General features: G+C 35.5%; 1 protein-coding gene across 1 annotated transcript in view; it reads left to right on the top strand.

The window, feature by feature from the left end:
- Nucleotides 1-19,306, top strand: part of arhgef39 (Rho guanine nucleotide exchange factor (GEF) 39) — a 49,683-nt gene extending 30,377 nt beyond the window's left edge. The window contains exons 5-9 of the mRNA XM_073837745.1: nt 3,901-4,130; nt 10,560-10,648; nt 16,163-16,289; nt 18,258-18,379; nt 18,688-19,306. Of these exons, the coding sequence (XP_073693846.1) occupies nt 3,901-4,130; nt 10,560-10,648; nt 16,163-16,289; nt 18,258-18,379; nt 18,688-18,727 (608 nt within the window). The 3' untranslated portion in view covers nt 18,728-19,306. The remainder of the gene's footprint in view (nt 1-3,900; nt 4,131-10,559; nt 10,649-16,162; nt 16,290-18,257; nt 18,380-18,687) is intronic.
- The last annotated feature ends 5,227 nt before the right edge of the window (nt 19,307-24,533 follow it).

Here is a 24,533-nt window from a genome sequence, read left to right as displayed (position 1 = left end):
GAGTGTGGAAAAGTAGTCTTGTTTAAAAGAGACCCAGCTGTTTGCCCATAATCAATAGAGGCGATAGCGGGCGGTTTTGTTTTCGTCAGGCACAATCGCAAAGAATTAACTGAGTTTATCGACAAGTTCTCGCCGCTAATTGGTAACGGAGGGAAAGTGTGCCTTAAGTCAGTTCTTTCCGTCTTTTCTTCTCTTGTGCTACTTGTGGAGTGGAGGTCCTTTCTTCCTTCTTATTTATCCCAAGGGAGAATGCCCACGTGTGAAACAAAAGAGAAAGAGATGGAGAAGGAATGGGGAGAGAGAGAAAAAGACAGAGAGGGCCTTGTCGTGAATGCCTTGGCCTGCCAATCTCCCCCAGGACCAATTAGCGCCTCTCCTCATCTTGTGGGCCGGCAGATAAAAAGGAAGCTGGGAGAAAGGGAGCGAGAGAGAGTGTGTGTGTGTGTGCACAAAGGTGGTTGGGAGGCTGGCGATGAATACCCAACGAGCACTGGGCTCATTTCACACAGCGCCGGATGTAGGAAGAGTGTAAAAAAAACCCTCTCATCCTGTTTTTCCAGGACTCTAGAATTCTACCGAGGTCCTTTCTCTTGTCCAATAAGGCTTCCTTTTTTCCACTTGCACTTTTTCTGACTTCAGAAGGCCGAACCGAACCAGGCCAACCCGGCTTATCTCACCCAACCCCTTCGTTTCCTCAGATGTGCCCTAACGAAAGTGATGCTTGACAGATGAGAGGCTTCGGAGCCCCTGAACAATATTAAGTGGCCGGCTTGGAGATAAGGGCAGTGTAATTCTCAGACGCAAAGCTTGAATCAATGGGACATTGATACGGCAGACAGACTGTCTGTTTCCTTGGAGTCCTCAGCAGGACGTTGCCGCCACCACAGCTTTCCGAGGGCCAAGCCGAAACTCCGGCCTGCAGAGCGTAATAGAAAGGCAGAGAGCGAAATATGAGACCATTCCATGCCCTTTGCATGCCACTACTATATATCCCTCCTATATATGCCAGAAACAAACCACCTGTAAAATCATCCAAAATATCCCAAAAATCATTAGAACATGTATTTTGCTGACTTGTGTACTTATGTTATCCCAAATGTTTCAAAGAATGTTAAAATCCAGAGAAATAAGAAATTTTAAAGGGTTCACACACAAAGTTTAAATTAGCCATCATTTACTCACCTTCCAGGCATCCTAGGTGTATATGACTTCCTTCCTTCAGACGAATCCAATCAGAGTTATATTAAAAATTATCCTGACATTTCCAAGCTTTAGAATTCCAATAAAGTGCATCCATTCATAATAAAAAATCCCTCACATGGCTCTGGGGTGTGAATAAAGGCCTCCTGTAGCAAATTGATGCATTTTTGTAAGAAAAATATGCATATTTAAAACGTAAGAATCACTTTAATCTAACTTTCGCCGACTGGTTATACACGGAAGCAGTTCCGGCCGGATGGCGTAAGACGACGGCTTTGCGCACGCTCAAAAGTAAACAGCACCGGTCACGAATTAGAAGTTCAAAGTGAGGATTTGTAAAGAAAAATGTGGGAGGAATTTGATACAAACCAAGAGAAGATTGGTTTTCCTTTTCTAAACTAAGGAAACTTTGCTTCCCTTTCTCCTGTAAACAAATGTTGCTTTGTGCGGGACTCACCAGCACATTCGCAATGCCAACGTCATCCACCCGGATGGATGCACTTTATTGGACTTTGTTTTGGACTGATTTAGAGAAACACCCGTCAATGCAATTCTAAAGCTTGGAAATGCCAGGATACTTTTTAATATAACTCTGATTGGATTTGTCTGAAAAAAGGAAGGCATATACACCTAGGATGCATGGAGGGTGAGTAAATAATGGGCCTATTTTTATTTTCAGGTGAGCTAACCCTTTAACTAGTGATGGAAACCCCAAAGACACTTTAATATGTTATGCATTTCATTAGACAGATGAGGAACACACAGAATAGCATTATAACAGTACTTTCAACACACTAAAACGTATAATAAAACAGTGCTGCTTTTCCTACATACACATGATGACCAGAAGACGCGGAAGCGGTCGACTGTGGCATGCTAAAAGCTCCGCTGCTTTCCACACTCAATCTTGGTTTCATCAAACAATGCATTTGTTTCTCTGTTTGTTTTGAATATGCGGCCTCTAGCGGCGAAAACGTACATATTGTGCCTTTAATCCAATGTAATTGCTCAGGTACTTTGTAAATTGTTGGCTTAAAAGAGAAAACTGATGCATTCACACCATTTACCAGTTACCATAATTACAGTATTCTGACTTGGAACGAGGATTCGCATGTCCTTATAGACCTTTTTCCTGAGTAAACGATGAGCGCCGCCATTACGAATTCTAACGTCAGATTGAATGCTTTTTTGTTCCTGTTTCTATAGGAACCCATTCAAATAGCGTCCAACTGTTTTTAATGTAGCTAACGTCCGCTGATTGGTGACATCTACACACATTAAAGTGAGGCACTGACAAATGACGGTCATTGCGACATTGCCAAGTGATGGCGCTATGGAGCCATGTGCTTTTTAAAAACATTTAACATTAGTTTATTAGCTCGGAATATACCCTAATGTGACTAGAAACAATGCAGACCGGAAATGCAAAGTCGGACTTACTTCCGTGTTCAGGAAAAAGGTCTATAAAACTCAAAATTACAGCTTGTAGTCTTGGAATGTTCAGACTTTCCGTAAGTACGGTATGACATGAACACACCATAACCATAGAAGACAGTTTACTCCTACTTGCTGCAATGAAGCCAGCATCGTGTGATTGTGGGATTGTCTGCAAAGTAGAATATGTTTCGGCCTTAAAGTCGCAATTGTTCATACAATTTGAGTAACCTGAATAAGAACAAAACTTTAAAGAGGGCTCCTGAGCTTTGAATACTGTAGATGAACACCTGAATCCCCTTTTAACTGACATGAAAGGGTAACCTATCCAACAAAGCCTTCTCAAAATTAACAATGATCTGACTTGCCATTCCATCACTTTCAAATCGAGAAATGCTTTTATGTGTCTCTGGGTCTTTGGCTTGGTCACATCAGGAGGACCCCGAGCGCTTTGTAGTGCAACCTTTAGCGCCCTGCAAACCACTAGGTCCTTTGTAGCTGGGCAGAGGTGCTCTTTGACAGGGAAAGTTGAAAGCGTTCAACATGAAGAGGGGGATCTCCAAGTTCCTGCTCTTTGAACTGAGCCGATGAAGCCTTCCTTGGATATGTCAGTCCAAACCAAGGAAGAGGCATACAGAGTCACATTAAACGGAAGTGGGGGTTCTGTACCGTAATACCTGCGGACAACTTGATGTTTTTGCCACTGGGTGTCTTGTTATTGAGTTTGTACACTGGTTAGCATTGTGGATGCACAGGCATGACTATCTTGCTAGAACTTGACCATGTAAACGCATGTTAGCAATTTAAAGAAGCCAAAGAAACCATTAAATCCAATCTGCACATGTCGCCCTGGAGTATCACAGAATATGTCTTCGTTGTTGCCTCATATTAAACCTGTGGCATTTTTAAAAAGCGGTTTGACCCCTACTTGACCCCTCCGCTAATCATAGAGTGCTTGTCTGTCGCTCAAAGCATCCATTTTGAGCGCCGCGCTCGTGCTATCGCCAGAGCTGCAATCACAAGGTTCACTGGGGCAATTAAGGAATCAGTAGCAGGAATGAAATTTCATCTTATCTATCCAAATGTCAGCATCTAATTTAGTTTCCATCATGCAACTGCCAATCACTGAGAAGGGAGATTGGTCGTCTCTTTTCCGTCTCAAGTCATGTAAACCTTCTGCTTTTTATTCTCTGCTTGAAATTGACTTTTGAGGTAGACAATAGCTAAGTCCTTCATCCATTTCCCTGTTATCTCTTCTCGTCATAGGGAGGTGGTACATTCGGGAAGGCTGGCTAAAGACAGTGCCCCCTAAAGGCACGGAGGCAAAGCCCAAGATGTTTTACCTGTTTTCTGACATCCTGCTCCAGGCCAAACCATGCAGTCCAATACATCCTACCAATGGGGATAAGTTTGCATGCCAGCGAATCTACCCGTTGAAGGAGTGCACAGTGGACAAAGTCTTCGGCCACACTAAAAGCCAGGGAGGCCTTATGAGTGTAAGTTAAAACAATTGGATAATTCAGTTCACACATTTTGGTATGATTTATATTTATTTTCGTGGATATTCATAAAGGTGAAATGTGTTTGTTCCAGAACCACTAACTTCACTAAAATAATCCCAAAAAAAAAAAAAAAGTTGACTACTGAACAAATAGGACAAATTCACACTGCGTTAGTCGTGATGATATTTTTTGAGAAATCAACTTAGTATTGGCATACTTATGATTGTCTCTGCATTTTGAGGGATAATTGGCAGGAGGAAAATCCAAGATGTTCATGTTTTTCTTTCTTTAGTTGTAAAGACATTGTTTGTTTGTTTTTGAGGAAAACATTTCAGGATTTCTCTCCATATAGTGGACTTCTATGGTATTCCTGAGTTTGAACTTCCAAAATGCAGTTGCAGATTTAAAGGGCTCTAAACAATCCCAGCCGAGAAAGGGTCTTATCTAGCGAAATGATCGGTTATTTTCTAAAAACAATTTACAATTTATATACTTTTTTAACCTCAAATGCTCATCTTGTCTAGCTCTGCGTCAATTCTGTGTATTCCGGTTTAAGGCAGTTGGGGTATAAAAAACCCCAATCTCATTTTCTTCTCCAACTTCAAAATCATCCTACATCGCTGCAGAAGTACTGACCCAGTGTTTACAAAGTGAAAGTGCGAAGAAGATCAAACGCCCTTTACAAAAAAAAGTAAAACATTGATGATTTTGCAGTTAAAGATTTTTGCAGTTTTTTCGACCTGCCCTAACTGTCATGAACTTAAGTTGATGCAGAGCTGGACAAGACAAGCATTTGAGGTTAGAAAGTATATAAATTGTCAATTTTTTAGAAAATAACCAATTGTTTCACTAGATAAGACCCTTCTTGCTCGGCTGGGATTGTTTAGAGCCCTTTGAAGCTGCATTTAAACTGCATTTTGGAAGTTCAAACTCATGAGCACCATTGAAGTCCACTATATGGAGAGAAATCCTGAAATGTTTTCCTCAAAAAACATAATTTCTTTACGACTGAAGAAAGAAAGACATGAACATCTTGGATGACAAGGGGGTGAGTAAATTATTTGTAAATTTTTGTTCTGAAAGTGAGCTTCTCCTTTAAATGTGTCCATGCCAGATGTAGAATGGGGATTTGTGTGAACTAAAAATGATTGAACACACAGTACATTGGATATTAATGTGGTAATTATAATTGATTTTTAGATTCTATAATCGATGCATTAAAGTTTCATTGGTGGATCAATGCGTTCTTACAACCGCAAGTTTTTTTTTTTTCCTTTGGGGAAATGTAACAGTTTTATCCATTAAAATTTCCCATAGGCCTTTTTCAAATCCATCAAATATATTTGAACCGTACGTCCCTCCCCACACATATTGTTCTCAGAATGACTTGATCTGAAAAAAATGATCAATTTATCATTCTCCTTCTTGCACTAATTACTCGAGTTCCTCATAAGGCTTCAAGTTTTAATGTCTCCACATGGCTTGATCTCTTTCCAGGTCTCTGTGCTGCCGCTGTGTGACAAATTATGTCTAAACGATCTCCGCACTCTCATGAAACATTCAGACGAATGTATCGTACACCACAAAGTGCTTTAGTTGGTTATAAAATAGCAGACGTCTGAGTACTAACAAACTAATATAGAATTATTTTAGATGCATACTCATTAACTACATAAATACAACCTAAAGATGTAGTATATAATACTTCACAGTTTGTTGGACAATATTTTGATTTAGATTTTAAAGGATAGTTCACCTAAAAATGAAAATTCTGTCATTAATTACTCACCCTCATGTCGTTCCTAACCCGTAACCTTCGTTCATCTTTTGAACACAAATTAAGATATTTATGATAAAATCCGAGAGCTTTCTGACCAGCAAGAGTCCTTCCACGTTCAGTGTCCAAAAAGGTATTAAGAACATTGTTAAAACAGTCCATGTGACATCAGTGGTTCAATCGTAATTTTATAAAGGTATGAGAATACTTTCTGTGTGGAAATAAAATAAAAATAACAACTGTGTTCAACAATTCTGCTCTGCGTCACTCTAGCGCCATTTTGAAAATTATCACGACCAGTTCTGGGCATGTTACTTTAAAAAAGTAATCAGTTATAGTTACTTCTTACAAATAGTAACTCATTATAATCATTATAAAAGTAACTAATTACCAGGGAAAGTAACTATTATGTTTTTTCCAACTGTTCAGATATCTTGGATGCCCCCAATATTACATATGTTAAATGAATAAAATATTGTACACTAATCTACACCATTTTAATGTTGCTGTGGGACAATGTGAGAGACACCTTCCAGTTGCTAAATATCACGTTATTGAGGGACGTTTCCACCCGCGGACATGAAAAACATCCCGCAGCAACACTGGTAAACCCTCCGGTGCGGTCCGTCTCATTTTTTCTTGATGACCTTTTTCTTGAAACTGTGTCTAGCCATAGTAACAAGAAAACAATGTGCTTTTGTAAAATAAAGAAAATTAACAGGATGCGCTTTTCCGTCATGGTCTTCGTCACCTCTCTTCACAGACACATGAATAAAACCTGAATCTCTGTGAATACATTACTCACAGATATGAGAAATATATGTGTAAAAAGCTTGAAATGTCTACTTTTGAATGAAGCCATTTCGAAAAAAAAATAAAAACATTTTTGATAAAGTAATCCGTATGATACCAACGCAAGCTCCAGTATTTTCCGTCTAAACTCATCTCCAATGTAATCATGCCCCCAAGTGGCTCCGCTTTTCAAATTTTAAACATCCATGCGAGATACGCGAACATGTTGGTGAACGCCGACGTGATCTCGGTGAACAAACGTGAACATTCATCAAGTTCATGTTGACTTTTCGTTTCAGGAAGAAAACGCACTGAGAGGAATAAGCCAGAATGTACCTCAGAAGAACTCAACACAAAAGTTATACTAAAGCCGCATTTTTATTGTCAGTAACGGTAACGGCATTGTAACAGGGGAAACAGTAATTTAATTACTCATTACTGAAAAAAGTAATGCCGTTTATTTATATCGCCGTTATTCCCCTCACTGATCACGTTAAAAGTTCTTGCGTTTAGAGGAAAGCGCACACATGCGTCATGATACTCTCCAAAATGGAGCTAGGGTGACCCTGAGGACAAGAACTGTTAAATAAAGTAGAATTTTTTGTATTTTGCCAATGTTCTTGGTACCTTTCTGGGCCTTGCACATGGAAGGGCCCTTGCTGTGGAGGGTCAGAAAGCTCCCGGATTTCATCAAAAATACCTTAATTTGTGTTCCAAAGATGAACGAAGGTCTTACAGGTTTAGAACAACATGAGGGTGAGTAATTAATGACAGAATTTTCATTTTTGGGTGAACTAACGCTTTAAGGCCGATGACACTAGTGGTCTCTGCTTTTTTTTGGCACGTGGAATAGACCTAAAGAACTACGGGAAGGCACTTGCATCACTCCATCGGATTAGATCACAGATCCATCTCTTCCGCTCGGCCGCTGAATGCATCTTCCCGAAACCCTGTCAGCGCTGCGCGCTCCTCTCCTCCGCCTGGGCCGCGGCCGAGGCTGCATATTATCTAATGGCTAGAAATGGCATTTCATTAGCCTGTTATCCCACAGAGGCCTCAAATGCATACTCAATAGCATTAGGTGTAATTTCTCATAAGGACACATTATTGATCCCGGTTCCACCCGCCTCCCACCTGGACCGAAGGGGAAAGAGGCTGTCAGCACTCTCTGGCCCCTCCCTGACCGGGCCGTGAAGAATTAAAGCAAAATTAAATTTGACAGCTGGAAATGCCATGGCAATCTATATGCAAAGTTTGAAAGTAGTTGTAGTAGAGGAAAATGCGCTATGAAAATTTTGGCTCCCTCTCCCCTATCCATTTGTCTAGATGAGAGAGTGTTTGTATACGGATAATTTCTTCCCTCCTTTTCTCTTTCTCTCGCATTTCCCATCTTCGCATCCCCCCCCCTCCCTTTTCGCCTCTCCGTCTTCCTCTGGCGGCTCGCCGTCTTTCTTCCTCCACCTCCTTGAATATTATTCTGCATCCATGACCGATTCCCTTTGATGTATAAATAATCAAGTGAAATTATGTGCGTCGAAGAAGCTCCGTGCTCCGCCGTTCGTATTATACAAAGTAATTTCTACCTAAGAGGGTCAGATTTCCTGACAAATCCCTAATTACCGCATCGCAATAGAAGTGGAATCTATTTGTGCATAAATCAGGCCACCCGTCCCCCCGTGCGGCAGACCCCTAATATCGCGCTCCGCTCTGCCTCGCTCGCTGAACTCGGTAATTAGATAATACTTTTGATGATGGTACATTTTGAAATCTTAATCTATTTAATACCTAATGAGAAACAAGCTCGCCAGTCCCCCCGCCTCCTTAAAATATAACCGGAGCGTCATTACTTTTTACCAGGTGTCCATTAAAGACCCGGCTTGGCTCATCATTACGATTCCGTCCCCAGTCGTAACAAAGATTAGGCCTGATTATTGATATGCTGTCGGTAACTGCTGCCGTTTCCTCCACTCGGGCGGCCGCAGGTAAATGTGAAAGGTCATTTAATATTTTCAAGGCCCCAATTATAATCCACTCTAATGGGTCCCCGTTGTAATTATTCCGAGGATAAAGCCTCTGCCTTTGTTTGGGGTTGGATGGTTCCCGTCGTCTTGTTTGACATGTGTAATCTAGCAGTAAAGTCTCCTCAGTGCGGATGAGTGATGGTAATTGCTGTTGACTCAAGGATGAGCCATCTGACGGGAGGCGGAGAACGTGGGCCGAGCTCAGAAAACTTGTCCTCGAAGTGCAGATCATTGCCAAATTAGCAGCTGAGAGCATCAACTGGCACATCTGTGCGCCTTTGGGCTCGAGAACGTGTTGCTTCCTCTGTGGCTCCTTCACGCTTCACATTTTCGTGACCTATTTTGAATCAGTTTGATAATCGAAACACTAAAGGACACTAAATTATACTTAAATGTTATTAGCAATGTTTGTGAGATGGATTAAGGTGTCTCACCTTCAATGTTAAACCATTAAAATTCGTCTTAAGGACAGTTAAGCTTTTAAAACGCCTAATTGTGGCTGTTCGTGCTCTATGTCTGTGGGCTATATGCTTGGAGAACTGTGAAGTCAATACTGTGAATCATAAGATCACAAATGTTTGAGATTTTGAGACCCTGGTCCATGTAAACACTGGAGGTGGTGCTAACAAACTAGTTCATGGACGCCCTCTAGTGATCTGAAGGAACATAAATGTTGGATTCACATGGTCTTAAAAGACGTTTTAACCATTTTCAGGTAAAAATGCAAATACACCTTAAATGTATGTGAGGGTACGTGTTTTGATCATTATTTCTGCTAAGTAAACTCAACGTAAAATATATACACTACCAGTCAAAAGTTTTTGAACTGGATTTTTAATGTTTTTTTTTAAGTCTCTTCTGCTCACCAAGCCTGCTTTTATTTGATCTAAAGTACAGTAAAAAAACTAAAATATGTTTACTATTTTAAACAACTGTTTTCTTTTTGAATGTAATTTAAAATGTAATTTATTCCTGTGATCAAAGCTAAATTTTCATCATCATTACTCCAGTCTTCAGTGTCACATGATCTTTAAGAAATCATTCTAATATGCTGATTTGCTGTTTTTATTATAGAATTATAGAAATTGATATTTTTATTTAGCAAGGATGGTTTAAATTGATTAAAAGTGATGATAAAGACATTTAATAATGTTACAAAAGATTTCTATTTCAGATAAATGCTTTTCTTGTGAACTTTCTAATTATCAACATGACCTAAACAAATTCTCAGCTGTTTTCAGCATAATAATAATACTAAAAATGTTTTTAAGCAGCAAATCGGAATCTTAGCATGATTTCTGTCTCCATGTGACTGGAGTAATGATGTTAAAAATTCCGCTTTGAAATCACAGGAATAAATTAAATTTTAAGTATATATAAATAGAAAGCAGTTATTTTAAATAGTAAAAATATTTCAAAATTGTACTGTTTTCGCTGTACTTTGAATCAAATAAATGCAGGCTTGGTAAGCAGAAGAGACTTCTTTAAAAACATTACAATTCTTACTGTTTAAAAACGTTTGACTGCTAGTGTATATTTTAATATATTTACAGTTTGTGTCACATCACATTGTGTTTTAAACATTGGTTGGTTGACTTTCATAGGGTTAATGAAGGTTAATCAAATATTAAGAAGCAATTTTGTTAAAATACATAATGCCAACATTTATAATTGTTTGCAATTCTATTCATTATAATGCAATGTAATTTATGCTAATAATGTTTATTTGTTATTATGTAATTGTTAACCAAAATGATTTTTAATCCATTTCTGAATAAATTCATATATAATATGGGAATCTTATACTAACTCTGAACGTTTTCTCTCTTCTAGTTGACCTTCGCCAGGGCCAAACTGCTTCTAATGTCCGATGATCAGGGGGACATTAATGATTGGTACCGTAGTCTCTGTTTGGCTATTGGGTGAGTATGGATACTCAAAATTCAGCCCCTAAAAAAACTTTATAGGTTACAAGCCCATATTTTTGTCCACTATGTCAGTCCACCCAGGTTTCGAAGATAAAACATCAACACGGCTCATAATCATCTGCCTTTTACGCTGTAGTTAGTGTTAGCATAACATCAGTGTCCTTTACTCTCTTACGGGACCTGAGGGCAGGGCGATGGTTGACATGGGGCGAGCTTGTCACTGGGGACAATCCCAATCTCAAGGCTAGGCTAATTAGTTTAGCACTGTCTGAGTGATTGGGAGGGACAGACTGTCACCTCGTGCCATCTTCATAGTGGGGAGCTCCTCATATGTGGCCTTCTGCCCAACCTACAGGCCCAGGGGAGAACAATTAGAGACCGAGCTGGACAGGTTGTGGTGGCGGAGGTCAGAGGTGATTGCTACTGTAAGAGGGGGTACACTATGTGTGTGAGAAAAAGAAAGACAGTCCGGTTGCTGTCCTACTTGTACAACGGGGTCCAGTACCTTTCTTTGAATTCAGTTTTTTTCTCTATTATCAAGACAGTTGCATTACTTTGACATTTTTGACTGCGACTCAATTGTGAGATACAAACTTGAATTTGCAAAAAAAAGGTCAGAATTGCAATTTTTTATCTCAATTCTAAGAAAAGAAGTCAGAATTGCGAGATTTAAGCTCACAATTGCAAGAAAAGTCCGAATTGCGAGATACAAACTTGTATATGTTAGAAAAAAGGCAGAATTGCGAGGTTTTATCTCACAATTCTGAGAAAAAAAATCTGAATTGCGAGATTTAAGCTTGCAGTTGCGAGAACTCACAATTTTAAGTTTTTAATCTCACAATTCTAAGAAAAAAAGTCAGAATTGTAAGAAAAACTTACAAGAAAAAAGTCTGAGAAAAAAATCTGAATTGCGAGATTTAAGCTTGCAGTTGCGAGAAAAGTCACAATTTTAAGTTTTTAATCTCACATATCTAAGAAAAAAAGTCAAAATTGTAAGAAAAACTTACGAGAAAAGTCCAAATTGCGAGATACAAACTCGTATCTGCAAGAAAAAAGTCTGAATTGCAAGGTTTTATCTCACAATTCTAACTTTTTTTTTCTCAGAATTGTGAGATTCAAACTTGAATTTGCAAGAAAAAAGTCAGAATTACGAGTTTTTATCTCAATTCTGACTTTATTTCTTGCAATTGCGAGTTTGTCACACAATTCTGTGGAAAAAAAGTCCGAATTGCGAGAGAAAAGACAAAATTGTGAGTTTTTTTTAATACATTTCAGCATTCATTTATGACTTGCTCGCAGGTCCAGTATAATTCTCACAATTCTAAGAAAAGTCTTGCAAGAATTGCAAGTTTTAAGCTGGTAATCGCAAGAATAGTCAGAATTGCATGACACAAACTTGTATGTGTGAGAAAAAAGTCAGCATTGTGAGTTTTTATCTCAATTCTTAGAAAAAAAAAGTCAGAATTGCGAGATTTAAGCTTGCAATTCCGAGAAAAGTCAGAATTGCAAGATACAAACTCATATTTCTAAGAAATTCTGACTTATTTCTTGCTAATTCAAGTTATCTCACATTTCGGAAAAAAAAAAGTTAGAATTGTGAGATGCAAACTTGTATTTGCGAGAAAAAAGGCAGAATTGCAAGGTTTTATCTCACAATTCTGAGAAAAAATTTGAATTGCGAGATTTAAGCTTGCAGTTGTGAGAAAAGTCACAATTTTAAGTTTTTAATCTCACATATCTAAGAAAAAAAGTCAAAATTGTAAGAAAAACTTACAAGAAAAGTCCAAATTGTGAGAAACAAACTCGTATCTGCAAGAAAAAAGTCAGAATTGCAAGGTTTTATCTCACAATCCTAACTTTTTTTTTCTCGGAGTTTGTGAGATACAAACTTGAATTTGCAAGAAAAAAGTCAGAATTACGAGTTTTTATCTCACAATTCTAAGAAAAGTCTTGGAAGAATTGCAAGATTTAAGCTGGTAATCGCAAGAATAGTCAGAATTGCATGACACAAACTTGTATTTGTGAGAAAAAAGTCAGCATTGTGAGTTCTCTTACAAGAGGTCTCTCGTACTGCGTAAGTATCTTACGCTCGGGAAAAATCCTTTTCTGCGAGATATTGAAGCCAAAAATTATGCTTAATTTTGAAATAATGTAAAGTGCGTTGCAGCAGCATACAGACATAGGCAAAACAGCTTGCGTGCCTATTGGCTGCTCTGCGGCAACTGCAGCAGCCTATAGAGCGAGGCCTGGCGTGACGCCAGATCCAATGGGGGCATTTCGCGCCCTTTGCGTCGCTTCCCGCCTAAAAGGGCATGGTCTAGGTCTATAAAAACCGCTCGCAGGCAGCTATTATCTGGTTTTTCATCATCGAAGCAACCAGAGCGGATAATTTTTGGCTTCAATATCTCGCAGAAAAGGATTTTCCCCGAGCAGTACTCGTTCCCTCTCTAGAGAGAAACGAGGTTACGTTAGTAACCGAGTACGTTTTTATCTCAATTCTTAGAAAAAAAAAAGTCAGAATTGCGAGATTTAAGCTTGCAATTCCGAGAAAAGTCAGAATTGCAAGATACAAACTCATATTTCTAAGAAATTCTGACTTATTTCTTGCAAATTCAAGTTATCTCACATTTCAGAAAAAAAAAGTTCGAATTGTGAGATACAAACTTGTATTTGCGAGAAAAAAGTCAAAATTACGAGTTTTTATCTCAATTCTGACTTTATTTCTCGCAGTTTATCACGCAATTCTTAAAAAGTCAGAATTGTGAGTTTAAATTTCACAATTCTGACTTTATAACTCACAATTGCGCGTTTATGTCACACAATTCTGTGGAAAAAAAGTCCGAATTGCGAGAGAAAAGACAAAATTGTGAGTTTTTTTAATACATTTCAGCATTCATTTATGACTTGCTCGCAGGTCCAGTATAATTTTTAAGTGTCCAATCCATCAACAGGTTTAATAGAACAGGTTCACAAAACAATATGCACTGAAAGTATTAAGATTAGACTGAAGAAAATCAGGGACCAACTTAAATATAAACTTCAACTGGATATGCAGAGCTATAGGTGCTACACAAGGCCTTAGTAAATGCTCTTTTTGAGTTCTGAAGTAAATAGTGTTTGTTGACTTAATTGTTGTTCAATTGACTTTTATTGAATTCAAAAGATCGAGCAAAATGTATATTATTTGACCCATTTACATTGTGGGATCCATTACTCTCGTGTCCTCTTTTAATTACCTTCATATTTGACACAAGCCATGTCACCGATCCGTGTCACATGACTTACAATTGCCTTTCTGATTCTGCCTTCGTTCCCCTCCATGATTATCTGTAATGCAAATGTAATCGTTTCCTTTCATGAAACACTATCAGATTCCCGTTATCGATACAGTATTATGTTATTGCTATTGCTTGTGGCTGGGAAATACAATCCATGAGCTTATTTTCAGTTGTTGCATACCAGTAATCTTAATGCCACTGATTATTGACTCGAAGCAAGACCACAAACATATCGAGGCCCTTAAAGCTGAAACTTAAGAGCACATAATTTCCTACAATTTCCTTCGCCATATGCCTAAAAATCAACATACATTTTGCATTTAAATGGTTTTGGTTGTAATATTTGTGATGTGTTTTTTTTTTACTCAATGGTGGTATATAGTTATACGGGATAAATGTGGTTTAAGTTGCAGATACACACCAATACTAGTTGTTGGCAAAGGGACTCAATCAGTTGGCAATCAATGGTTTCGATGACATGAGGTGAAAGCGGCTGGAGCCATATGACAAAACTGAGCGTCTGTCATCGAGGCAGATCCGCTCAACTCTATAGTCAGATAGACGTCTCCTATACAAACCAAATACTTTCCTTTCATGTCACCAGAAAAAAAAAATACACAAATATCCCACACCATAGACACAGTGTCTCCTTTGTTGGATCCAAAAAAAAGATGAAGCAAATGATCAATGTTTCTTAGAGAACTACAATTTAAAAAAGTTACTGTACCTACTTCTGATTTTCTTTCTTAAATAATAATAATAATTTACATTTAATAAAAAATAATATGAAAAAAGTACACTACCAGTCAAAAGTTTTTGAACAGAAAGATTTTTAATGTTTTTTAAAGTCTCTTTTGCTCATCAAGCTTGATTCAAAAGTCAGCAAAAACAGATAAATTTTGAAATATTTTTACTATTTAAAACACCTGCTTTCTATTTTATTTTATTTTATTTTAAAATGTAATTTATTCCTGTGATTTCATAGCTTAATTTTTAACATCATTACTCCAGTCACATGATCCTTCAGAAATCATTCTAATATTCTGATTTGCTGCTCTAAAACATTTATTAATATTATTATGTTGAAAACAGCTGAGTAGATTTTTTTTTAATCAGTTTAAAACATCCTTGCTGAAAGTATTAATTTCTATTATTTCTTTCCCAAATAAATTATACTCCAAGATCTTGAATGGTATAGTGTATAATGTTACCTTTTAATCCTTACATTCAACAAATAACCTTGAAAAAATGTACTCAACTGTTTTAAATATTGATAATAGTAATAATACTAATAATAATGCATTTTTCTTGAACAGCAAATCAGCATATTAGAATGATTTCTGAAAGATCATGTGACACTGAGGACTGGAGTAATGATGCTGAAATTTTAGCTTTGATCACAGGAATAAATTACATTTTAAAATATATTCAAATAGAAAACAGTTATTTTAAATAGTAAAAAATATTTCAGAGTTTTACTGTTTTTGCTGTACTTTAGATCAAATAAATGCAGGCTTGCTGAGCAGAAGAGATTTGTTTAAAACAAAAACAAAAAAACTTACTGTTCAAAAACTTTTGACTGGTAGTGTATATGTGTCTTTTTATTTTTTATTGTATAATTTTTTTATTTATTTTACTATCCCCCTTTTTTAAAGAACAGTTTAGAATTATCTTCTACTAATTGATATTGATTCATAAAAAAGACTACTGTTAAAAAAAAAAATACATTGATTACTTTACCCTGTAATTTCAGGTCTATATACTCTATTTATTTTAAGGGGGCACGTTTAATTTGGTAACACTTTTCAATAATGTATCATTTTTAACATTCATTATTAATCTATTATGCCAAAAATAGCTAAAAATGCAAATATCATGTTCAAATTCAGTTATGTTCATGTCTTCATCAGTTTTTATAAAGTAGTTACTACATTTGGATTTTATCTCAAAACCGCAGTCGTGAGCTGGAGCGTTTTTTTTTTTTTTTTTTAATGTGAGGTACAAGTTGTACCAACGTACGACACGTCTCGGTGTAACACGAGCTGGAGCTTGAAGAGGTGGTCTGAGTTTGTCATCTGTATTAAAATGTCAAGATTAGCATCAGGTATGACATGAAAGAGGAGCTAATGATGTAGTTTCATACTCCAGCTTCTTGATTCCCGTTTAAATGACTGATCTTAATGTCTTCCCTGGTTCAGTTGATGACAGATGGTTTCGTTTTCCATCCCAGGCAGCTGAAGTCAAAGAATACAGTGGTGCACAGGAGAGACGAGCTGCGTAGGAAGCCAATCAGATCGGATCCAGACAGTCAGAACACGCCAGAGCTGCAGCAAACACGTGGATTGAAAAGAACCATGGTGGGACGTTGCTTCATGTTTAAAATTATTAACAACTAATATTATTAGTTAATTAGAATATACATAGGGGGTTCGAAAATCTGAGACCATTATTTTTCTAGTTTAGTAGTATTTATGTTTTTTGAAATACTGGAAATTTGATTTATTTCCAGGTTTGAAGAATTAGATAAATTCTGTCATCATTTAGTCCCCCTTAAGTTGTTCCAAACCTGTGAGAGTTTATTTCTTCTGTTGAGCAACAAAAGAAGATATTTTGAAGAATGTTGGTGGCCAATCAGTTTGACGGTAGCCATTGACTTCTGTTGTATTTTGCTTTTTTTTTTTTTTCCATATTATAGAAGTTAATGGCTACCGTCAACTGGTTAGTTACCAGTGTTTTTCAAAATATCTTTTTTCTTTTTCTTTTTACAAACTCTCACAGGTTTAAAACAACTTGAGGGTGAGTAAACGATGACAGACTTTTGATTTAAATTAGATTCTGGATCCCACATTTTTAGACCTTTGAACCCCACTGTTCATAATCTAATGTAATTATAAAAATAAATAAATGAAAGTTTTGGGGTTAGGTTATATTTAAAATGTGGGGGGGGGAAAAATAATATAATAATGCAAAGAAAAATTCTGAATTTATTATTTCTAGACCACTAATCATATAAGCAATTAATATTATCATTAATATTATAATATTGATAAAATAAATTCATTTAAAAAAATTATTGTTGTGCTGATCATATAATTTATACTTATTTACAATTGATATAATATTTTTTTTTAATTTATACTGTGTACAGAGATTTTTAGACTTGTCCCTACAGTTTATATTTAAAATATTTATATTAAAAAAAATAAATGAATAAATAAAAAAATATTTTGAATTTAAAAATGTGGAAAAAAATAAAAGAATATTGAAATGAATAAATAATATAATAATACAAAATATTCAGAATTATTTTTTCCTAAGCCTTAAAAATATAAGCAATTTTGTAAATATTGCAATATTAATAATATAAAGTAATTACAAAAGAAATAATAATAAAATAAAATAAGGTTTTGGGGTGTGTAAAAAAACACCAAAAATAATTGAAATAAAAAATAATATAACAATACAAAAATGCAGAATTCATTATTTCTAGGCCACTAATCAAATAAGCACTTTTGTGATATAATATTAATATAAAATTATTTTAAAAAATCAAATTTTTATTGTTGTGATTATCAAATAATTTATACTTATTTACAATTCATATAAATAATATTTATTTTAATGTATACCATGTACACAGATTTTTAGACTATTGTGCCACACATAATTTAATTTAATTATTAAATAAATATATCTGAAAGTTTTTGGGTTATGTAATATTGAAAAAATGTGGGGGAAAAATAAAAGAATATTGAAATAAATAAATAATATAATATAATATAATTTTTTTTAAAAATGCAGAATTCATTATTTTTAGGCCATTAATCATATAAGCAATTTTGTGAAATATTATAATATTAAAAATATTATAAAATATATCTTTTTTTAAATTATCGTGCTGATTATATAATTTATACTTTATTTACCATGTATTTTATTATTTCTTAATAATTAATATTTAATTTAATGGTAATACTTTACAGTAAGGTGTAATTTGTTAATATTTAATATATTAACTAACATGAACAAACAATGAACAATACATTTATTACACTATTCATCTTTGTTAATGCTGGTTAATAAAAATACAGTCGTTCATTGTTTGTTCAAGTTAGTTCACAGTGCATTAACTATTGTTAACAATATATTATAATAACACATTTGTAAATGCTGAAATTAACTAAGATTAATAAATGCTGTAGAAGTATTGCTCATTCTTAGTTCATGTAATGTTAGCTAATGAACATTATTGCAAAGTGTGACCATTTTAATTTACATTCAATGACATAACATGCACTTAAACATCAGTGGTTTCTCTCGTGCAGATGTTGGACGAAGAGGTTTGGGAACACAGAGAGGGTCAAAGCAGCAGTACCATCCCTTTAACAGGGGAAAGCAGCCACAGCGCCACCAAGAGGCCAAAGCCTGATGAAGCTCCTGCTTCAAGGTACAGTAGGTTTACTGCATCATTTTATATTATAAGACTCTGTTATCTTAACCAGTACATTATTTACCTAACATTTGTAATAGAGAGCTTCTGTGACAATTCTCTTTGATGGTTTAAAAACAGTATTTTTATGTTTTGTGTATTTGTGTGTGTGTGTGTGTGTGTGTGTGTGTGTGTGTGTGTGTGTGTGTGTGTGTGTGTGTGTGTGTGTGTGTGTGTGTGTGTGTGTGTGTGTGTATATATATAAAAAAACATGTATCTGCAATATAAATTTGAATGGTATATTAACACTTACATTGTTAAAGCAGAACACAGGAGTCTTCTGGATCGGGCTGCGTCATACTGTGAGGAGATTCAGGTTCTGAAAAAAGCTGAAAGATCTGCCCACAGACGGAAAGAGCAGAGGTGATTCAGGATTAATGCAATGCAATGTCTACTACCATATGCCAAAGAATATGGTGCAATGCAGGCTTATTGCTTTTAGACATGTTTACTGTTCACATTTTAAAGCTTTTCTTTAATACTGAGACGTCTTACTTTTTAAAGTGCAGAATTACTTGCTTATGATTAATAATGCCATAAAAAAACATAAATACGCAAGCACAAAAACATCATGTATAGTAACTATTTATCCACTCAATGACTGAATATATATCACTATAGTACAAAACAATGCTATTATTACCTTGTTAATATGAAATAATCAGTGCAATATGATTTTTTGGTTTGCATTTTTTTGTTATACACTGGAACAAAAGGGAAAACCTGCTTTTATACACAGTATACTGAATGTTGTTTTAATTACACTCTGCAGTACTTAATGCAAATATATATATATTTTTGTCTACTTGTGTTAATCAGACTTTTAATGTTAGAGATGTTAGGGGTGTGATTGTTACTAACTCTGTTACACTGGTCTATATTATATTTTGCATGTGAATTAATAAAAGCTCAGTGATTTGCTCTTAAAATTGAAGACCTTTTAAACCAATAACTGTTCATGCTCTGGTCAACACTGCCCTCTTCTGGAGTATTGCTGATCTCTGAAATCCCAAATGCATTTAATCCAATGCTTGAATTGGCTTGTAATGAGGAATTTAAGTCTGTTAGAGATTTGGTTGTAAGAACCAAGTTAAACAATGAATTAACCTTTTCTTTTTGTAATAGTATTATAGTTTTGTCTTGTTTGTAGTGTAATCAACGTTTGTACAAGCAGTACATGTGTTATGGAAGTAACACGTAGCTTTTTAATTATATTTTGGTAAATGAACGAAATGACTCGGAAAAAAGATTCGTTCATTTTGCTGAACGAGACTCGAAGATCTGAGTCGGTAAAATGATCCGAACTTCCCATCACTATTTCATAGGTTTAGCGTTATTTTGTCTGAGGCTGAGGAATACGTTAATTTGACTGGAAACACAAGAGACCGGAAATGTAATGTTTTTTTCTAGTTGTCATATGTGACCCTGGACCACAAAACCAGTCGTAAGAGGGACATTTTTGAAATTGAGATTGAGACATAATCGGAAAGCTGAATAAATACGCTTTCTATTTATGTGTGATGTGTGGTTTGTTAGGATAGGACAGTATTTGACCGAGATTCAACTATTTGAACATCTGAAAAAAAAAAAAAAATCTAAATATATATACTAATAAGACATTAAGTTTTGATGTATTTACGTTAGGAAATTTACAAAATACCTTTATAGAACATGATATTTACTTAATACCCTAATTCTTTTTAGCATAAAAGGAAAATCGATCATTTTGACCCAATGTATTTGTGGCTATTGCTACACATGCAACTTAAGACTGGTTTTGTGGTCCAGGCTCACATATATGAAATATGTAAGTTCAGTTGGCCACATGATGGCAGCACACTGCTTTTTGTTGCCATTTCATAAAAGTAGGCCACCAAATACAGGTGGGGATGAGAGGGCTGACCCTGTCTATGTTTAGACTCGTGTGATATTACTTATATTGGATAAGAAATTCGAACATTGTTGTTTTTACTTTTATTTTGGCCTCTATCATCACTGCATGCTAAACAGTGTCCATTTACGGTTTCAAAACAGACATTTGGATCGCTCAGTTGCAGCTGATGCAACAACATCTAATTTCTGAAACTGACAGCAATTACCCAGTTGAATACTTGGCTCAATTTTCGCAATTTGCACCTCATCTTTTCACGTGTGCTCGATGCTCGTGCCAGATTCTCTGCTGATTGTTCTCTCTTCTGCCTTACATTCATTGGCAGGTGGTTGGGGATTCAGAATACCATTCATGGTCAATGTGTCTCAGTGTGTTTTTGATGGATTGAGGCTGGGTTACAGCCTGAGACCACAGTGGAAATCTGGGATTCTTAACCTAAAATCTAAATCTGAAAATATTATTGAAATAAAAATGACTTGGTTGAAGTGTTGGAAAAAAAGAGATTGTTAAATAAATCAGAAAAAAAAATATTAAAATAATTTCTAATCACTAACAATCAATAATCAAAAGTGTAATACACTTTTTAGAATTGATTAAAAAAAAATTGCAGTACTAAGAAGGATATTTTTGGTAAGTAATAAGATGCTATCCCTGTATCTTTTAAATCTTATATTTTCTTGTTGATGATGGATTGTTCTTCCACTTGCCAGATCTCTAGAGCAAAGATGTGCATGAGCATCGTGTACTTCTAAGATTCTTAAGGAGAACAGAAGCCATAGAACAAATAAATACATAATGTTTCCCTGTTCTCTGGCTCTCTGGCTTACCTTTTGCATGTGTCTTGGGCAGTAAATCAGATCTTATCTGAGTCTCTGGCACGCTTCTTCTGGAGGGCTGCTCTGTTTAATTGCTCCGTAACTGGAGTTGAAAGGGGACAGGGTGGCTGATGCTGAGGTCAACGAGTGCTCGCTAACCCCAGCGCTTTCGTAGTTTGGTGACACAATTTAAGATCTGTGTCTGTGCATATAAGTGTATTAAATATATTTTGTGTTTGGGTTTTTGTTTTGTTTTATGTTTGTTCTCTTTTGTTTTTTTTTGTTTTGTTTTTTTGTTTTGTTCTGTTTACAATTTTGTGTGTGTGTTTGTTTGTTTTTCCCTGCTTTTGTTTTGTTTGCATGTGTCTGTTCATATCTTTTTTGTTTGGGTTTTTGTTTTGTAGTGTCCTTTTTGTTTGTTTTTGTTTTCCTTTCATTTTTGTTTTCTTTCTTTCGTTTTGTTTTGTTCGGTTATATTTTTGTTTTGGGTTTTTTGTTTGTCTGTTTACAGGTTTTTATGTTTTGTGCTGTCCTTTTTTATTAGTTTGTGTGTGTGTTGTTTTGACCTGCTTTTGTTTTGTCATGTGTGTTTATATATGTACAATAAATATCTTTTGTGTTTGGGTGTTGTTTGTTTTGTAGTAAGTTTTTTGTTTGTTTTTGTTTTCCTTTGATTTTTTTTTCCTGGTGATTTTGGAGTTTTGTTTTGTTCTGTTTTATTTCGTTTTGTTCTGTTTTCAGGGGTTTTTTTTGTGTCGTCCTTTTTTTATATATGTTTTTGGGGGGGTTTGTTTTGCCCTGCTTTTTTGTTTGCTAAAATCTGTTCTGTGCAATAAATATCATTTGTTTGGGTTTTTGTTTGAAGTGTCTTTTTTGTTTGTGTTTGATTTTGTTTTCCTTTGATTTTTGTTTTGTCCTTTTTTTGTGTGCATTCTTTTTGTTTTGTTTGCATGTGTCTTGTTTATATATGTACAATAAATGTTTTTCATGTTTGGATTATTGTTTTGTAGTGTCTCCTTTTTTTCCTTTTTTTGTTTTGTTCTGTTTTATTTTTGTTTTGTTTTCTGTTTTGTGTGTGTGTTTTGGTTTGTGTCATCCTTTTTTTATTTGTTTTTTTTGTTTGCATCTGTCTGTTCATATATGTGCAATAAATATCTTTTGTGTTTAGGTTTTTATTTTAGAGTGTATTTTTTGTTTGTTTTTGTTTTCTTCTGTTTTGGGGTTTGTGGTCTGTTTTATTTGAATTTAGTTTTCGTGTGTGTGTGTGTGTGTGTGTGTGTGTGTGTGTGTGTGTGTGTGTGTGTGTGTGTGTGGTTTGTGTCATCCTTTTTTATTTTTATAAATTTTTTTTGTGTGTTTTGCCCTGCTTTTTTGTTTGTACCTGTCTGTTCATATATGTGCAATAAATATCTTCTGTGTCTGGGTTTTTGTTCTGCAGTGTTTTTTGTTTGTTTTTGTTTTACTCAGATTTTTGTTTTCAGTTTTTTGTGTGTTTTGTGCTGTCTTTTTTATTAGTTTTTTTTTGTGTGCATTCTTGTTTTGTTTGCATGTGCTCTGTTTGGCTTTTTTGTTTTGTGTTGTCATTTTCTGTATTCCTTTGATTTATCGTTTTCTTTTGTTTCTGGGTTTTTGTGTTCTTTTTTATTTTTGCTTTGTTTTATTTTGTTTTGTTTGCACGTGTCTGTTTAGATATGTGCAATAAATAGCTTTAGTTTTGTCGGTTTTGTTTTGTGCTGTCCATTTAGATTTTTGCTCTTTTTAATTTGATTTTTGTTTTGATTTGATTTGCTTTGCTTTGATTGCATGTGTCTGTTCAAATAATCACAGTTAATATATCTTTTGTAAAAGTTCTTTAGCCAAATGCATGCCATTAATTTAATTGCTAATGGCACTACTTCACTACTCTTAAGTTATATTATGTGCTTAGAGTGTTTTACTTTTTACTAGCAACCTGACAAGATGCCGTAGTAACAGTTGTAAATTCACTCAAAACATTTTCCATCATGGTGATGAGTTTTGCAAAAGTACGAATCTGCAAAATCTATTAAACAGGTTCTTGTTTAGACTTGAGCTCAGTCTGTAAGTCATTTTGCAGGAGTCTTTTCTAATATTATGTTATGAACCTGGTGATGTCATTGTGATACACAATTCACATTGGGGTTATTTTTGGAAGTCAAGAACAAGATCTGCCTGTATCTTTTTGCGCTTCTAAAATGAAAGCAACAAAGTGTTCCACAGGTTTTTTTTTCTTTCTTTTCTTTTTGTTATGAAGACATTCTTTCAGCTTGTAATGTTGCTTTGGTTCATGCATCTGCACTTATAAAGGAGATTTAAGAATGTTTAATACCCAAGCACTCCAGACCTTCATACTAGTGTCTTAAGAAATGGAGGAAGCAAAATGTGTTTCAGTGGCTGAATATGCTTAAAAATATACATGCTCAAAGAACAACGATTCTCCAAAATATCTACAAGTCTGATGCTTTGCTCTTTCAGATGATGTTGATTTAAGGTGATGCATGGTCCAACCAAACAACCATTGTGTGTCAAATGATGCCACGGTTAAAGGCTGCATTTTAAGTGGAAGTGCATGTTTGTTGTCCTTTTTTCTCATGCTTTTGCCCGTTCTGCATGGCAGGTACAAAACAAAAATACCTTTTTGTACATTCACATATTGCTGTGTATTTACATGCATGTCCACTTAAAATCTCAGCCTTTGCTCTTGCCCTTGGGTATTCAATTTTTGTCCCATTTCTGCTGTTTGTACAGTGCATAACCATTTGTTGAATGTTGGTTGGAGCTTGCGTCTTACCTTAAATCAACACCAACTAAAAGAGTGGCTGATTGATTTGCAATTTCATTATGGTGTACCTCATTGTCAAACAAAGTCACCGGTCTCTTGTTTCTGTTTTGGAAATGGTGCATTAACACGCTAAAACACAAGGCCCTGGCAGAACAACACGTGCTGTTGACCCGGACAATCCCTCCGCTTTTGGAGCATTTCATGCGCGAGGACTGGTGCATTAAACACTAGCGTGCTTATCATTCTTTTCTTGTGATATGTGTCTGAAGAGCTCGGCGGTGATTTTAAGACTATTTAGTATCGTCTTGGAGAGATGTTTGGCTTTTCAGAGCGATCTTACATTACGGTTTTGGAGCTCACGTGAAGAAACGAGGGACAGACTGTCTGGCGCGGTTTGCTTGTTGAATACAAGCAAAGTCATTTTTCTTGACTTGGAATTGTTTTCAAATGTTATCACAGGCTCAGCTTTTGTCATTGGTTTGTTTTGCTTTGTGTGTTTTGGTTTGTTTTTACTTTGTCAAAGTATGTTGTTTTTGTCATTCTTTTTTGTGCTTTGTTTCTTATTTGTCATTCCTTTGTTTCACTTTTTGTTTTCCTTTTTGCTTT

This window comes from Garra rufa, chromosome 4, assembly GCF_049309525.1.
Source record: "Garra rufa chromosome 4, GarRuf1.0, whole genome shotgun sequence".
Lineage (NCBI taxonomy): Eukaryota > Metazoa > Chordata > Actinopteri > Cypriniformes > Cyprinidae > Garra > Garra rufa.
The sequence above is the reverse complement of the archived record's forward strand: the minus strand, read 5'-3'. Positions and strand labels throughout refer to the sequence as shown.